The following is a 16,451-nucleotide window of genomic DNA, read 5'->3' as shown; positions in this document are numbered from 1 at the left end:
CATTTAGTTAAATCTTGTCCCATTCGTCCGGGAAACGCCTCCTCCTAACTTATGAAAGAGAGGTTAAGTTAGGAGTTGCCATTGAATCACAAAGGAAGTCTAATTCCACCATCCAGGCTCATTTAAAGTTTCCTCGAGGTTCCAAAGCTGTATTAGCTCTTCTGGATTCTGGAGCGGCAGAGAACTTTGTCACTACTGACTTTGTCCAGAAACATCAAATCCCCATAGAAGCGTTGCCTCGAGTCATCACTTTAACCGCCATCGATGGTAGTCGCATTTCTAGTGGAACCATCACCCATCGTACAACACCACTTAAACTTACCATTGGGGTGCTCCATTCCGAACAACTATCCTTCCTAGTGATTCCCAAAGCCTCTCATTCTTTAGTCCTCGGATTACCCTGGCTACAGAGACATTCACCACAAATTGATTGGACCACCATGCAAATAACCTCCTGGGGTTCCAATTGCTTCAAAAGCTGCCTTCAGCGGGTAATACCAGATCTTCCGTCGTACAGGATTCTACAGATCTGTCCAAAGCCTACGATGGGTTTCAGGACGTCTTTAGCAAACAGAGCGCAGATCTGTTACCTCCCCATCGTGATTGGGACTGTCCCATAGATCTGATTCCCGGGAAGAATCCTCCTAGAGGCCGAACCTACCCTCTATCTCTCCCTGAGACTCAGGCCATGTCGCAGTACATTAAGGAAAACTTAAGTAAAGGCTTCATTCGACCTTCCACGTCTCCAGCAGGGGCTGGATTTTTCTTCGTAAAATAGAAAGATAGTGGCTTGCGCCCGTGTATTGACTACCGGGGTCTTAATGAAATAACTATTAAGAATCGCTACCCTCTTCCTCTCATAACAGAGTTATTTGATAGAGTCAAGGGAGCCACAGTTTTTACCAAACTCGACCTAAGAGGAGCCTATAATTTAATTCGTATCCGTCCAGGCGATGAATGGAAAATGGCCATCAACACCAGGGATGGGCACTACGAGTATCTCGTTATGCCCTTCGGCCTCTGTAATGCTCCGGCCGTCTTCCAGTTTTTCGTCAATGAAATCTTCCGGGATCTTTTGTACAAGTGTGTGGTCGTTTACTTGGACGACATTTTGATTTTTTCTCAGGACCTCCAAACTCATCGAGACCAGGTGAAACAAGTCCTTCTAAGGTTGCGGTCCAATCAACTTTTTTGCAAATTAGAGAAGTGTCTGTTTGAGGTGTCAAGTGTACCATTCCTGGGATACATCATCTCCAGAACAGGCCTTCAAATAGATTCTTCAAAACTACAAGCCATTCTTGATTGGTCTCTTCCTTCTTCCTTAAAATCCATACAAAGATTCCTAGGATTTGCCAACTATTATCGCAAGTTTGTAAAAGGTTTCTCGACTATGGTAGCTCCGATTACAGCCCTCACCCGCAAGGGAGCAGATCCAACTAAATGGCCCGTCGGAGCTACCTCTGCATTTCAACTTCTTAAGCAAGCCTTCATCTCCGCTCCCTTCCTAAAGCAACCAGACTCCACCCGGCCATTTATCCTGGAGGTGGACGCATCCTCCGAAGGTGTCGGTGCAGAGCTCTCCCAGCGATTTGAAGATGAAAAACTTCATCCCTGTGGTTTCTTTTCCCGGAAGTTTTTGCCTGCAGAAAAGAACTACACCATCGGAAGATCAGGAGTTACTCGCCATGAAACTAGCCCTCGAAGAATGGCGATATCTTCTAGAAGGAGCTCATTACCCCATTACCTTTTTACAAACCATAAGAACCTGCTTTATCTTAAATCTGCAAATTGCTTGAACCCTCGTCAAGCCCGTTGGGCAATGTTTTTCTCCAGATTTAACTTCAAAGTCTCCTATCGTCCCGGTTCACAAAACCTCAAAGCCGACGCACTCTCCCGTCCCATGACGAGCAACCCTGATCTACCCATGGAACAGCCCCAACTAATCTTGAATTCAGCTTTCTTCGCCTCTACCAAATTATCTTCTATACCCCCGGTTGGAAAGACTTTCGTCGCTCCGGAACTCCGCAAGAGGTTACTGTATTGGGCTCATGCTTCCCGGTTCTCTGGTCACTTGGGTATGGATAAAACCCTAGAATTCATCCAGCGGTCCTATTGGTGGTCTTCGATGAAAAAGGATGTCAGGTCTTATGTGTCATCATGCATCAAATGTGCCCAACACAAAATACCTCGGCGGGTTCCACACGGTCAACTCCAGCCTCTTGCAATTCCATTTAAGCCATGGACTCACCTATCTATGGATTTCATCTCTGATCTTCCTCCATCTCGGGGCCACAACACAGTTTGGGTTATCGTGGATCGCTTTTCTAAAATGGCTCATTTCGTACCACTTACTGGGCTTCCGTCTGCACCTCTACTCGCCCAAAGCTTTATAAAAGTGATCTCCAAGCTCCACGGCCTTCCTCAAGAGATCATCTCCGACAGGGGAGTACAGTTCGTAGTGAAGTTCTGGAGGTCACTCTGCTCAGCCCTTCAAGTAAATCTCAAATTTTCTACCGCTTATCATCCCCAGACCAACGGTCAGACCGAAAGGGTCAATCAAGACCTGGAACAGTTCCTGCGCTCTTTTGTCTCATCCTCCCTAGATGACTGGATTGAACTTCTTCCTTGGGTCGAATTTGCTCACAATAATCATTATCACACGTCCACCAGCTCAACTCCTTTTTTTACAGTTTTTGGTCATCATCCTCAACGTCTAATGTTGGAAGAAGATTTCCCTCTTCTTCCAACATTAGACGTGCCTGCGGCCAAGATGTCCCTTCAACGATTCTCCAACATCTGGGAAAAGGTTCGTTCCTCTCTGACTAAAACGTCAGCCCGGTACAAGAGATTTGCTGACCGCCAAAGACGAGCGGTTCCAAATTTCCGACCTGGGGATATGGTCTGGCTCTCTACCCGAAACCTAAGACTCCGAGTACCCTCAATGAAATTTGCTCCGCGATTCATTGGTCCATTCCCAATCATCAAAGTCTTGAATCCTGTGGCTTACAAGCTAAAGCTTCCTCCATTTCTTCGCATTCCAAGTTCTTTCCATATTTCTCTTTTAAAACCACTGGTCTTAAACCGATTTCAGAAGGTCCTTCCTAAAGCTTCTAGTGTTCAAACACAGCAGGGAGAGGAGTTCGAAGTTGACAGAATCTTAGATTCCCGTTGTCGATACAACCGTCTTCAATACCTCATCGACTGGAAGAATTATGGTCCGGAGGAACGAATCTGGATAAATGCCTCCGATGTCCATGCACCCCGTCTGGTCAAAGCGTTCCATATGAAATTTCCTCATAAACCAAGGAAGTGTGCGGTGGCAACTCCTGAAGAAGGGGGTACTGTCACACGCCGGCCTGGAGACCCCAGAATCAGACCCCGTCGCTTACCTGTACGGGCACTGACCCGCGCTGTCTTCCGGCTCCCACGCTGTACGCTCCTTCCTCATCTCTAAAGGCAGTCTCCGCTGTTGTCCTCTGGAGGGTCCGACTGCTGTGCTGCTCCCACGCCGGCTCCTGCTGACCGCTGGTCCCCGCTGACTATCTCCAGGAAGCGATGTCCTCCGGTCCATGGGCGCGGCCATCTTGGATTGCCCATGTGACCCCACTACCACCAATGAGGAGTTTTTCTCCTTCTCTCTCAGCCTGTCAGCTCCCAGTGTCCACTATAAAAGGATCCCCAATGCTCACACAAGTTGCCAGTGCAACTAGTTTCTTAGTTTAACTAAGCAAGCCTTCCCACTGCGCTCCAGCCGCTCCACGTAGCCACTCAGCTACCAGCGTCTACCCACGGCTATCCAGCCGCTCCACGTAGTCACTCAGCTACCAGCGTCTACCCACGGCTATCCAACCTCTCCACGTAGTCACTCAGCTACCAGCGTCTACCCACGGCTATCCAGCCGCTCCACGTAGCCACTCAGCTACCAACGTCTACCCACGGCTATCCAGCCGCTCCACGTAGCCACTCAGCTACCAGCGTCTACCCACGGCTATCCAGCCGCTCCACGTAGCCACTCAGCTACCAACGTCTACCCACGGCTATCCAGCCGCTCCAAGTAGCCACCCAGCTACCAACGTCTACCCACAGCTATCCAGCCGCTCCACATAGCCACTCAGCTACCAACATCTACCCACGGCTATCCAGCCGCTCCAAGTAGCCACCCAGCTACCAACGTCTACCCACAGCTATCCAGCCGCTCCACATAGCCACTCAGCTACCAACGTCTACCCACGGCTATCAAGCCGCTCCAAGTAGCCACCCAGCTACCAACGTCTACCCACGGCTATCCAGCCGCTCCACGTAGCCACTCAGCTACCAACGTCTACCCACGGCTATCCAGCCTCTCCACGTAGCCACTCAGCTACCAACGTCTACCCACGGCTATCCAGCCGCTCCACATAGTCACTCAGCTACCAACGGCTACCCAGCCGCTCCACGTAGCTTCCTAGCTACCACCCTACTGCCGCATTCCTCAAACTCCTGTCAGTTCGCTGCACCCTCTCATGTGGAGAAACTTCACTAAGCCAAGTCTCCTCCAGCGAGCGTCTGCGCCAAGTAATACAGATCCAAGGCCCAGTCCGGGAACACAGCTCCTAAATCCCACGTTTGTGACATTTTTAGTATATTTATAATCATACTAAAAGTAATTATGACAAAGTTTGGTGTTCGCTGTGATTTATTTTTGTTTATAGCAAAACCTATATGTGACTTTTTACTTTCCCTAAATAGTCAAGTTTGGATGTCTTCTTGTTGCTTCTCCAGGGCCAATCCCAGGACCTTGTTACGCCTCTATCTGTAGTAGCAACGTGTGGAGGAAATAATAACATTACCCGCCATCTCCAGTAAACAAAATACAGTCACTGTTTAGCATGGTCATACTGACTTATTTGTATGAAAGCTTCCACTACTCCCAATGTGTTTTGAACAGCAGAATATACTCTTTTCCGTGCATAGCTGTGGTTTTTTTGAATTACGTCAAAGGCACACAAAGCTCAAAATCATGAATAGATATATTTGTTCTGTATTCATATAATGTGCGCTTTCTTTTCATCTCATAGGCATAGAAGCGGTGTTAAGAAGTTTAAAACACATATTGCAGATGAATAACATGGAATTACACAAACAGGGTCTTTTGTTACTTGCAGAAATTCTAAAGAGGTTAGAATTACTTTTGATCAGTATATTTTGTCTTATTACAGATTTAAGGCGGGTATCCACTACAAGATCTGAAAACGACTGCACGATTACGACATTGTAATCATTCGTGTGATGAGCCTGCAGTGAACGAGCAGTCGTTCAGTGCAGGGTCATCAATCATCTGGAAACATGCTGAACCTGACGATATCGTCAGGTTGACCAGCATGTTTGAAAGGTGATAGATGTCTAAACGACCAGCGGGCATGCACATCGTTGGTCGTTTTAGACACTTTTTTTTGCAAACGATTGAACGATTGAATAATCGTTATCGTTCAACTTAATCGTCTAGTGGATATCCCCCTTTACACAGTCCTTGGTAAAAACTTTTTTTTTTAAATCCTTTTTATAATAATGAGCTATTGACCTGTTACCTTCATAATTTCTTTGAATAGGCCTACTCAGACCAATGGCATATCTTATCGGTCCCTGAACCACTTGCAAAATCTAAACTTACAGTAGGTCCTGCCATTAAACATAAATCCTACATATGACACAGACACTTATCCTTAGCCAATGGCACCTTTCTTGGTTTTCCTAATATGTCCTGTATGTCTCCTTTTGTTTGCTCCATATGTCTCTTGCCTGCCCTTGTTTTTGTTTTTTTTTTGTCTGCCATGTCTTTTTTTCTGTGTACTCCTTTATGTCCTGTGGGTCTTTCTATATATGAATCTTTTATGCCTTCTTTGCTCTTCATGTCAATTGCATGTGCACCTTAATTTCTAAATAATTATGTCTGGCTACCTTCCTTTGCTTAGTACTCATGTATTTTGTGTACTCTATTTGTCCCCAGTTGTTTACTTTGCTCCATCACTGATGTGTCCCCATTATCTTTGGTTGCCTACAGTACCTTTTGTGTGCCTTCTTCCCAGGATTAAACTCTTGGTTTTAGATCTAGTGCATTCCCAGCTCTCTGCAGGTTGGGGAACATTCAAATTGCACTTACTGAAACACAGCATGATGGTGACCTGGCAGTGGGCCTGATTCAGACCCGCTCACGAGTGCCATGCGCTCACAAGTGGGTTGATGGTGGGGCACTGCGCACGTGCGCAAGCCCCGTAGCTAGTGAGAAATTCACTCGCTTCGGGGCTCACTACAAACGGGGCGGCTGTCGATGTTGATTGACAGTTCACCCCGTTTTGTAGGCGGGGAGGGGGGGTGGCTGATCAAACAGAGGTGTTCCTGAAGGAACGCCTGCAGTTTGTGGGCGGCCCTACTGACATCACTCGTGATGTCAGTAGTGAGCTTCCTGCTCTATTGAGCAGGAAGCTCACTGGGGCTTGCTGGAATGAGACCCTACCACAAGAGTCTCGTCGCAAGCCCGATGGTCACGATAATCGCGACCATCACCTGGCCACCCGCTAAAGCTGTGGGTGGTCACCCACAGCTTAGCGAGTGGCCAGGAGGCCGGGTTTTTAAAAAAAAAGCGGACGCCCTGATTCAGAGCGAGCGCTCGCTATTTACGAGCGCCTCAGAATCAAGCCCAGTGTTTACAAGAGTTTACAATAGGAAGTTTCTGATACTTCTCAATATATTTCAAAATATCCTCCAAATAGAGCTGCCTAGTCTTCAGGGCCATGGCATAGTTTTTTTTGTGATTTGGGGCTTTGTTACAAACACAGTACTCCTAGTGCTTCAGTGCTATGACACTAAGCTATCTATTCTTCAATAATAAGACACAATAACCCCATAATGTATGTTTTGTTGTACTGATTTCATCAAGTTAGATGTGTTAAAATCTTGTCTTTTAATAGTAAGTGGATTTTCTCTTAAAAGTCCATGGTTTACTATTTTTTTGTGATTTTATAGGCAACCCATTGAAATCAAGCTATTTACTAACCCTGGCATTTTCAAAGCTGCTGTAGATGTACTGCAGGAGGCTGTGAACTGCCCTGTTCTGGAAGTCGCAATTGAAGCCACTAAGGCAATATCTGCATTTTTAAGGTTAGTCAGATTTTGTAAATTCAATTGTTCCCTCCACACTGTATAAAATGTTGCAGGTAGGATCAAGTTTTTATGTTAATAATGTTAAACTATGAAGATACATAAACTGTTTGTCAGAATTGTCAGAATGTCCATGAAGTCTTTTTTTGCACCAATGTCCTCTAAATATTCTGTACCGCTACTCCAGCTTACAGAAGACATCCCAAAATCCCACGGGTAAAACACTTAATAAAAAGCACAGAGGGGGTGCTCCATAGTGCATAAATGTTTCAATATGACAACTTCTAAAATCAACCACTAAAAGTAGTATATGCTTGTACCAAGTATAAAACAGTGTGGGCTGATTACCACATGATTTGATTAATATACTCCATCATCAAGCAGCTCTCCAAGTACTGCCATAGGGTTCAGTCGGGAACACACCACGTCGCTCACTGTTCTCTGAAGCAGCGGCGTGTGGTGACCACGCTTCCCGAAGGAGTCTGGGGTAGTTACAGCAGCATCACAAGACCACGCCCCTATGCGTTTCATCAATGGACTTCGTCAGAGGGCTGGCCTTAGTGGTGCAATTGAGTCCTTTTATCGGCAATCTCAGCCAATCACCCAAATTACATTTACATGTACTACCATACAATTACACACATACCGCTTATCCATAGAGTAAGCCTGCTTTATTATCACTAGTATAAATTACTGTGTAAATTACTGTATATCCAATTGTATTTTAATATTATTATTAATCATGTGTACTTATTGCAAGCAGGGTTTCCCCATATGCTCCTCAACCAATCTATTTAAATTATCTGACGTGGAAATGGGAATCGGTATGATATACCGCCAGATGTTAGCCCGGCGGATGTCATACCGACGCTGGAAAGCAGACAATGAGGATCCCGACGCCGACGGAGGGGAGTACCCCACTATCACTAACCTTTTCCACCCCTAACCCTAACACACCCGTAGGGGTGCCTAACCCTAACCTCCCCCCTAGTGCCTAACCCTAACCCCCCCCGTAAATGCCTAAACCTAACCTCCCCTTCCCTGCAGCCCAACCCTAACCCCCCTTTCCATAGCCTAACCCAGGGGGTCCCCCCCGGAAGCCCCTAACCTAACCCCCGCCCCTCGCGGCTGTCTTCACACATGCGTAGGAATCCCCGACGTCCAGTGGAGGGAGCCGAGTAGGAGCGGAGGGTTCCCTCTTCGCAACCGGGACTCCTTTCCGGGGCGGGGATCAGGAATCACCAGCATCTGAAGATGGTGAAGGTCCATGCTGTCAAGCAGGAGATATCCGTGATTATCAGTTATATAATGAATTACCCCGATTCTTAGTTTCTAGAAAAGTAGGTGAAAATGTTAATTTCTACTTCAGGGTCCATAGGGTATCCACAGGATACCTTGGGGTATAGGCGATGGCGGCAGACATCCAGGCACCACAGAGTTAAATTTTCAGCCTCCCAGGATGCACTGGGGTCCCTCTCCTATACCCCGCCCCCGAGCCTCAGGCCACTCAGTTTTCGTAGGTGCCTGGCCGGACCAGTCGCACCGTACAGAGGGGGGTCTTTTTAAGGCCCCTGAATATTTCTTCGCAGCTGTGGCTGCACAACTAGAGTGCTCCAGCATAGGACAGTCAGTATTGACGTCCATGCTGTCACTCCTACACCCCGCCGGTACCAGAACGCTGGTACCGATCCGGGGATGCTGGTAGGTAGCTGGGGTCACAGCTAGCGGTGATCCCCGGCTACCTGGACTGTGGCCGGATGCACGGGGAACAAGGTAAGCGGCGGGGTCCCGCGGTGGGCACCTGCCGGTAACACAGTCCTGTTTGGTCCCCAGGCAGGGGGCTCCCTGGGGACCGGCTGCGCGTGGGGCCAGGTACTGATCCTGCGCCTTCCACTAGAACACCAGGGACAGCGGGCCGCAGCATGTGCGGTACAGCGCGGTGTCCCAGGGGTTGATAGCACGCCAGGGGAGAACGCCTTCCCTGTCTCACAGCCGGCGTCTCCCCCGCTGCACAGTGCCATTCCACAGCGGTCTGAGCGGGCTGTGTCAGCGCTCCTCCCCCGGGCCCTGCCTTCTCTCTGCTCCTCGGTGGCCATTTTCTCACTACATGTGCTGGGGATGGCAAACGCTGCTGGAAGCTGATACAGATGCCATTGCGGTCCGGGTCCCCCGCATACCTCTCCTTCAATTAAGGTCAGTGTATGCAGCACTGTTTCCTACCAGGCTCTGGTCTGTGTAGTTGATCGCAGTGCCTGTAATGCAGGATGTTATCTGTGCATTGTATGTGACTTAAATGCTAGCGCTGTTTGCCTGTACTTTCATTTCTGACTGTCAGCCTTTTCCTATCCCTGTTCTTCTGCTACAGCCCTTGCGGTGCGGTGTCGCAGGGTGTTTATTACCTCACAGTAAACATGGTTTTTCTGTGTGGGAGGTCACATACGCTCCGTTCACACTCCTCATGTCGGAAAGTGAACGAGGATATCCTCTTCCAGCTATAATGTACTGATATCATGTGCAGTTAGCGGAGGGATATGTAGACGCTGAGGGTTTATGGAGGGCATGTTGTATTATATATCACGCCCCATTTCTGTCACTGTGCCTGCACAAAAAAGGAGACCGCCCTCGGCTGGCTAAGATGCTTACAGCCTTTGTGGGCAACGCCCCCTGCGTTTCCGCCAAGGGGTTATCGCAGCCTGTGGTGGTCTCATCACATGCAGGGGTCCCTGGACAGTTGATGGTACCCCAGTGTATCCTGTTTTTCGCCCCCCCGCGTCTCGCAGGAGCCTGTGTGGGTGAATTTATTGTCCAAATGGTATAGCACCTGATGGACGTTTTACAGGGGGAGTCACCATTTCGGCCTTCTAAACGGCCTTTCGTGTCTCAGACGGGTAAAGACATGACGTCTGATGACGGTGACATTATTGACTTTTTCAGACACGAGCCCCTTAGTGCAAAGGAGGCGTAGTCTGGGTCTAAAGTCTATATACCTGTCCTTCTACGGGCAGTCCGTGCGGCTTTGGTTATTACATATCCCCCGTGGCTAAATCCAAATATGCCTTCTTTAAGGATATGGGTGTTGCCACTGTAATTCCTCTATTTGGTCAGGTGGATCATTTAGAGGAGGCGTGGAAAATCCGGGTAAGCGGTTCCAGCTTCAAAAACGGTTGACCTTTTGCATACCCCTTTTGCGGATAATTACATTTCCGAATGGGAGTTACCCTTACGGGTAGATTCTCATGTTACACGCCTAGTGAGGAGTGCTACGTTGCCCATGCCCTCCAGGTCCTCTTTGAAGGAGGTTCCAGATTGGAAGGTGCAAATATATCTAAAATCCAATATTCCCTTGCTGGAGGGGCTTCCAGGCCGGCTATGGCCGTGTGCTGGGGGGCCAGAGCCATGGAACACTGAGTAGGTAACTGGATCTCTGCACACTGACTCTCCAGCAGAGCAGGTGGATAGTGGCAAATTCTCAGAGACTTTGCCACGTTCATAATGAGACGGTCTTACATATAGCCTACTCCTTTCCAGAATCTCCTCGGCAGCAGTAGCGGCTTGCCGCTCCCTGTGGTTGCGCTCTTGGAAAGCGGACGCAGATTCCATTTGGAATGCTTTGCCTTTTACGGGACAAGTCCTGTTTGGCCCTCGTCTGGACACAATTGTGGCCCTGCAGGCAGCAGCTACGTCTGCGTGTCTGCCATCGGCTACAGTCCCATCAGGGTCTGGGACTTTGTCTTTTTGGCCCTGTGAGGCCAGGGTAAGTCTAAAATACAGCTTTCCAAGACAGTCAGTAGCCAGGAAATCTGCTCAGCCATAAGAACAGGCTTGGAGTACAAGACGTCCTACTCCCAAGTTGGACTATAAGCCTTCAGCCTCACGGGACGGGCCTCCTCTCGGGAGTCCCCAGAGTTGGAGGCCGGCTTCTCCAGTTCGCCCAGTGCTGGTGTCTGACCACCACGGACACTGGGGTAAGAGAAGTATTTTCTTGAAGGTATGTCCTTTCCTCCCGGTAAAAGCCTCCCAGAAGGTTTTTCGTTACAGGTCTTCTGTCAATTCAGGACAAGGCCCTGTAATTTTTGAGGGTGTTACACTCTATGCTCCAGGCAGGAGTTATAGTACCTATTCCGTTGCCCCAAAGGGGAACGAGGTATTACTCCATCCTCTTTCTGGTACAGACACCCAATGGGTCTTACCAGGACATTCTCAACCTCGAATCCTTCAACAAATTCTTAAGGGTTCCTCGGTTCGGGAGGGGGACCCTGCATTCCATCATTCAATGGAGCCTGGGAATTTTGTGGTGTCGTTGGATATATTCAGGGTGACTACCTGAATATCCCTCTTTTCTTAGCACACCAGTGTTTTCCTCAGGTTTGCAGTGGTCGATAAGCATTTCCAGTTTCTGGCATTGCCCCTTGGTCTGGCCTCCGCGCCTCACGGTTTACCAGGGTCATGGTAGTTATGGCAGCCCACCTGCGGATGCAGGGGGTCCGCTTGTTACCCTATCCGAATGACCTCCTGTTGTTACCACGGTCTCCAGAGATACTTCAGTGCCATATGCAACGGACAATATCTGTGTTGCTACGTTAGGGCTGACTGATAAACTGGAAATGGTCCTCTCTGATTCTTCACAGAGGATGCTCCATATCCCAACATCTGAGGATCTTTGTGATTGAGGAAAAGATCTCTGCATTACAGGCAAAGGTACGCAGTTGCCTGCAGAGTCGCCGAGTGTCTATTCACTTGGCAATGTGGTTCCTGGGTTCCAGGATGTCGCTGTTCGACATGGTGGAGAGTACCCAGCTTCACTCTAAAGAACTTGATCCTCTCCGGATGGGATGGGTTGCCCCATAGGATAAAGTCAATAGGCTTTCCCCGGAGGTTTGTCTCTCTCTGGCCTGGTGGCTGCAGAAAGCTCACCTAAACAAGGGGCACCCCCTTTGGGATTGCGGACAGGGTCCTTCTGACGACGGACGCCAGTATCCGTTGCTGGGAAGCATGACGGTTCCACACTTGTTCCAGGGCAGGTGGACACCAATAGTTTTTGCGCTTCCCATAAACATCTGAGAACTCTGAGCAGTATTCAGGGTTCTCCAGCATGCAGGACAGGTCCTCCACGGAAATACCGTGCAGGTACAGTCTGACAACGCCATCATGATGGCTTATGTAAACCACCTAGGAGGTTCCCGAAGTCAGGCAACACTAACGGTGTCCCGAATTCTGGCTTGGGTGGAAGGCTATATCCCTGCCGTCATCGGCAGTGTTCATTCAGGAATCCTCAGATGGAAAGCAGGCTTTCTCAGCCGTCAAGACGTGCATTCAGGGAAATGTCCTCTTTATCAGGAGGTGTTCAATCTTCTGGTGAACAAGTGGAGCCTTTCAGAGATGAGACTCTTCTGATAGACGTAGGTAGGTCCAGTGGACCTTCCAAGTTGTGTACCTCATCCCTCCGTTATCCCTTCTTCCTCCAGTAATAGCAAGAAGGAGGCACGCTCCTGCTGATAGCTCCAGCGTAGGCCAGATGGCACTATTACTCAGATCTTCGGAGCCTCTCAGTTAACACTCCGAAGCTGTTGCCTCTACACCCGGACCTGTTGTCTCAGGATCCTGGCTGATACCCAGACCTGGGTTGTCTGTGGTGGAGACTGCCCTCTTAAGGTTTAGGAGTTTTTTCCAGCTCTATAGTTAACAGGGGCTCTGTCCATGCTAAGAGCTCGGAAGTTTTTATCTGCAAGAATTTACCATTAGGTATGGTATACTTTCTTTCAGGTTTCGCCCTAGAGGCTAGGCTCCTCGGGTATTCCGGATATCCAGAGGTTGGCTTTCCTACAGGTGGGCTTAGATAACGGTCTTCGCCTTGCTTACCTCAAGGTGCAGGTTTCTGCCCTGTTAGTATGGTTTCAGTGTAGGATTGCTACTCTTCCTGATGTCCGCACCTTTGTGCAGGGTGTACGTTATATTCAGCATCCCTTTGTTCCACCTGTGGCTCCTTGGGATTTGGCTGTGGTCCTTAGGGCTCTCTGAGGACCGCCATTTGATCCACTGGGCTCAGTGGATTTCAAATGGCTTACGGCTAGGACTGTATTCCTTCTGGCTCTTAATTTGGCCAGTAGGATCTCAGAATGGGAGGCTCTGTCATGTAGACCTCCCTTTTTCTCATCTTTCCTAGGAACAGGGCAGTGCATGCCTTTACTTCCCCAGTCCTGTCTGCTGGTGAGGCCTATTTGGCTGTGGTACGGGCGCTAAGAATTTAAGTTGACCGTACCAGTCCATTTAGGAAATCAGACTCTCGGTTTTGTCCTTTCTGGTTTCCATAAAAAGGGTTGGCCTGCCACTACGCTAACTTTGGCAGGATGGATTCACAGGTCTTCCTGTTCCATCCTCTATTAAAGCTCTTCCACTAGGTCTGTGGGTCCTTCGTGGACAGCTCGACGTGGCGCTTCAGCGGTGATTGGCAGCCACGTGGTCATCTGTCCATATTTTTGGTAAGGTATTATGCTTTTGATACCTTCGCCTCTCAGGATGCTTCCTTTCGGCGGCGGATTCTCCTTACAGCACAGGAGCGTCCCAACCCTTAAAGGATACTGCTTTGGGACATCCCCAAGGTATCCTGTGGATACCCTATGGACCCTGAAGTAGAAAATATGAGATATGGTAAGAACTTACCCTTGTTATCTCTATTTCTACGAAGTCCATAGGGTTCCACAGGACTCCCGCCCTGTCGCACCTGTACTGTAGATGGGCTTTGATCTGGTCACCGGTTTCTCCGTCTCCTTCTGGTGAGAATTTGATTCTTGTGTGTTCCAGACTGTCTTCTCTCTCTCTTTTTTGCTCCTGCTCCGGCCTATGGCTTGTTACGAAACTGAGTGGCCTGAGGCTCGGGGGCGGGGTATAGGAGAGGGACCCCAGTGCATCCTGGGAGGCTGAAAATTTAACTCTGTGGTGCCTGGATGTCTGCCGCCATCGCCTATACCCCAAGGTATCCTGTGGAACCCTATGGACTTCGTAGAAATAGAGATAACAAGGGTAAGTTCTTACCATATCTCATATTTTTCACCTACTTTTGTAGAAATTCTGGGATAAAATTATATTAGACTTTGATAAATGTTAATAAAAGTGCAGCAGGATCACAATAGTAAATAGGTTTAGTTTAGTGAGCTCAGCACCCCTTTTAAGCTAGAAATTAACTGTGTTTTATATCTTAATGTTCATGCATAGGAAGGATCACCTCAGCATTCCAGTGCAGTACGATGAGTTAGAGAAGTTACTCACTAAGATATGTGAATGTTGTGCAGACCTTCCTTTTACATCAATGACGAGGAGACAACCTGTAAGTCATATTTTGGCCAATATACTGTATTTAACAATGACAAAACATGGGTCTTATTTGCAATTAAACATAAAGATTTGTCATACGCGGAATGGGTATGTAATGCTGGCTGTCGGGATGCCTCCTGTCACAATACCGACAGCAGCATCCCGATGGCTGTTATGCCGACAGGGGTCGGGTAAGTATACTTACCCTCCCACCTTCTTCCCCTAACCCTCCCTTGTTGTAGCCTAACCCTAACCCTCCCCACACCCTAACCCTCCGCATTAGTGCCTAAACCTGTTTCCCCCCTTCATGCATAAACCTAACTCTCCCCCCCTTAGTGCCCAACCCCCTCCAGTGGTGCCTGATCCTAACCCACCCCCCTAGGGGTGCCTAACCCCCCTCCAAAAACCTAATGCTAACCCCACTAACTTACCTAAACCTTACCCTCTCCCCCGCAGCTAACACTAAGGGCTCCCCGGCTTCCCTTTGTTCGGGCACACGTCCTCCTGGATTCCGGCGTCGGGATTAAGATAGGCGTTGGTATTTCGACACCTATCTTAAATTCCTTGTCGGGATTCCAGCGTCCGACCGGCGGTACCTGATCCCACACATAGCTGCTTTGCAACAATATGCTAATGCTGGAAATGTGTTCAGATGCCCACCGGGGCCATCGCAAATCCAAGCAAGTGCGTACAAAATCTTAGATCATTCGATAATCAGTCATCTGTGTACCCCTATAGTAACAGAGAACGGGTGTCTGAACTGAGATGCCGGAACCACTTTATTGGCGTACAAGTTCGCAGATGTAGGCTATGACACGCCCCAATTTCAGTACCTGACTGTCAATCACTTTGCAATAGAAACCTCACTGCAAACTGCATCGCAGGGGTACTTTGCCTCATGCGCAGTCGACCGATAATCGTTCAGCTGTTTAAATATCAGACTAGCGTACATCTCTGAATCAGGCATTTAGGACCCGATTCAGACCGGCTTGCTAAGGCGCAATCGCTTGCTGTGAGCGATTTTCGCCCATCTGCGCATGCGCATAATTCGCAGTGCGCGTGCGCAAGCCATTCGTTGCGATCTGATTTTGGTAGCTCGTAAACCGCTATCAGGTCGCTGCTGTGAGTGACAGAAAGTGCCATTTATGGGTGGTAACAGGGGAAGGTGCTTGTGAACGGAGGGAGTGGTGTTGCGAACGCAGGCGTGTCATTCCCCCAAAACGCCGTTTAAAGGGCATGCATAATTAGCAAAGTAGCGTCATTGTACACGTCACCTGCATGTATTTCAGCCCGCACTGATCTCGGTGCTTGCGGCGGGGAAAGGCAACACCAAGGGTTGAGAGCTGCTCTGATGGCTCACAATGGCCCAGATTAATCATACATTTCCCGGAGATGATGTGTGTTGCGAGAGGCAAGGGGGCGTCTTCAGACACTTGCGAGCGCACTTTACCGTAGCTCGCTAACACACAGTGGGCGTCCTTACGCGATGCAGTTCGAGCGCCTAATTTAAATATCTGGCCCCTTTTTGCCAGCGAGCGATCGCATCTTGCGAGCGGGTCTGAATGAGCTCCTTAGTTCCTAATCAGAGTGAACAGTTTCTTACTCCTGGACATTTTATAATATATACATATAATATATATATATATATACTAAGGGTGTGCACCGGCCACTTTTCGTGTTTTGTGTTTTGGTTTTGGATCTGGATCTTTCTTCGTGTTTTGGATCTGGATTGGTTTTGCCAAAACCACCCTTCCGTGTTTTGGGTTCTGGGTTTTGTGTTTTGGATCTGTATTTTTTTGAAAAAAAGCATAAAAACAGCTAAAATCACAGAATTTGTAGGTTTTTTTGCTCCTATGCTATTATTAACCTCAATAACCTTAATTTCCACTCATTTCCAGTCTATTCTGAACACCTCACAATAGTGTTTTTATGTCCAAAAGGTTGCACCGAGGTAGCTGGATGACTATGCTAAGCGACACGAGTGGGCGGCACAAACACGTGAC

The 16,451-nt window shown here is 48.5% G+C and overlaps 1 protein-coding gene across 1 annotated transcript in view; it reads left to right on the top strand.

Annotated features, from left to right (window-relative positions):
* The window catches only part of MEI1 (meiotic double-stranded break formation protein 1), a 464,883-nt gene that overhangs the window by 138,843 nt on the left and 309,589 nt on the right, over positions 1-16,451 (top strand). The window contains exons 10-12 of the mRNA XM_088468098.1: positions 5,058-5,157; positions 7,003-7,137; positions 14,350-14,461. Coding sequence (XP_088324224.1) covers positions 5,058-5,157; positions 7,003-7,137; positions 14,350-14,461 — 347 coding nt within the window. The remainder of the gene's footprint in view (positions 1-5,057; positions 5,158-7,002; positions 7,138-14,349; positions 14,462-16,451) is intronic.

The sequence above is a fragment of the Taudactylus pleione genome, unplaced genomic scaffold (assembly GCF_031769625.1).
Source record: "Taudactylus pleione unplaced genomic scaffold, aTauple2 ptg000080l, whole genome shotgun sequence".
Classification (NCBI taxonomy): domain Eukaryota; kingdom Metazoa; phylum Chordata; class Amphibia; order Anura; family Myobatrachidae; genus Taudactylus; species Taudactylus pleione.
The sequence above is the reverse complement of the archived record's forward strand: the minus strand, read 5'-3'. Positions and strand labels throughout refer to the sequence as shown.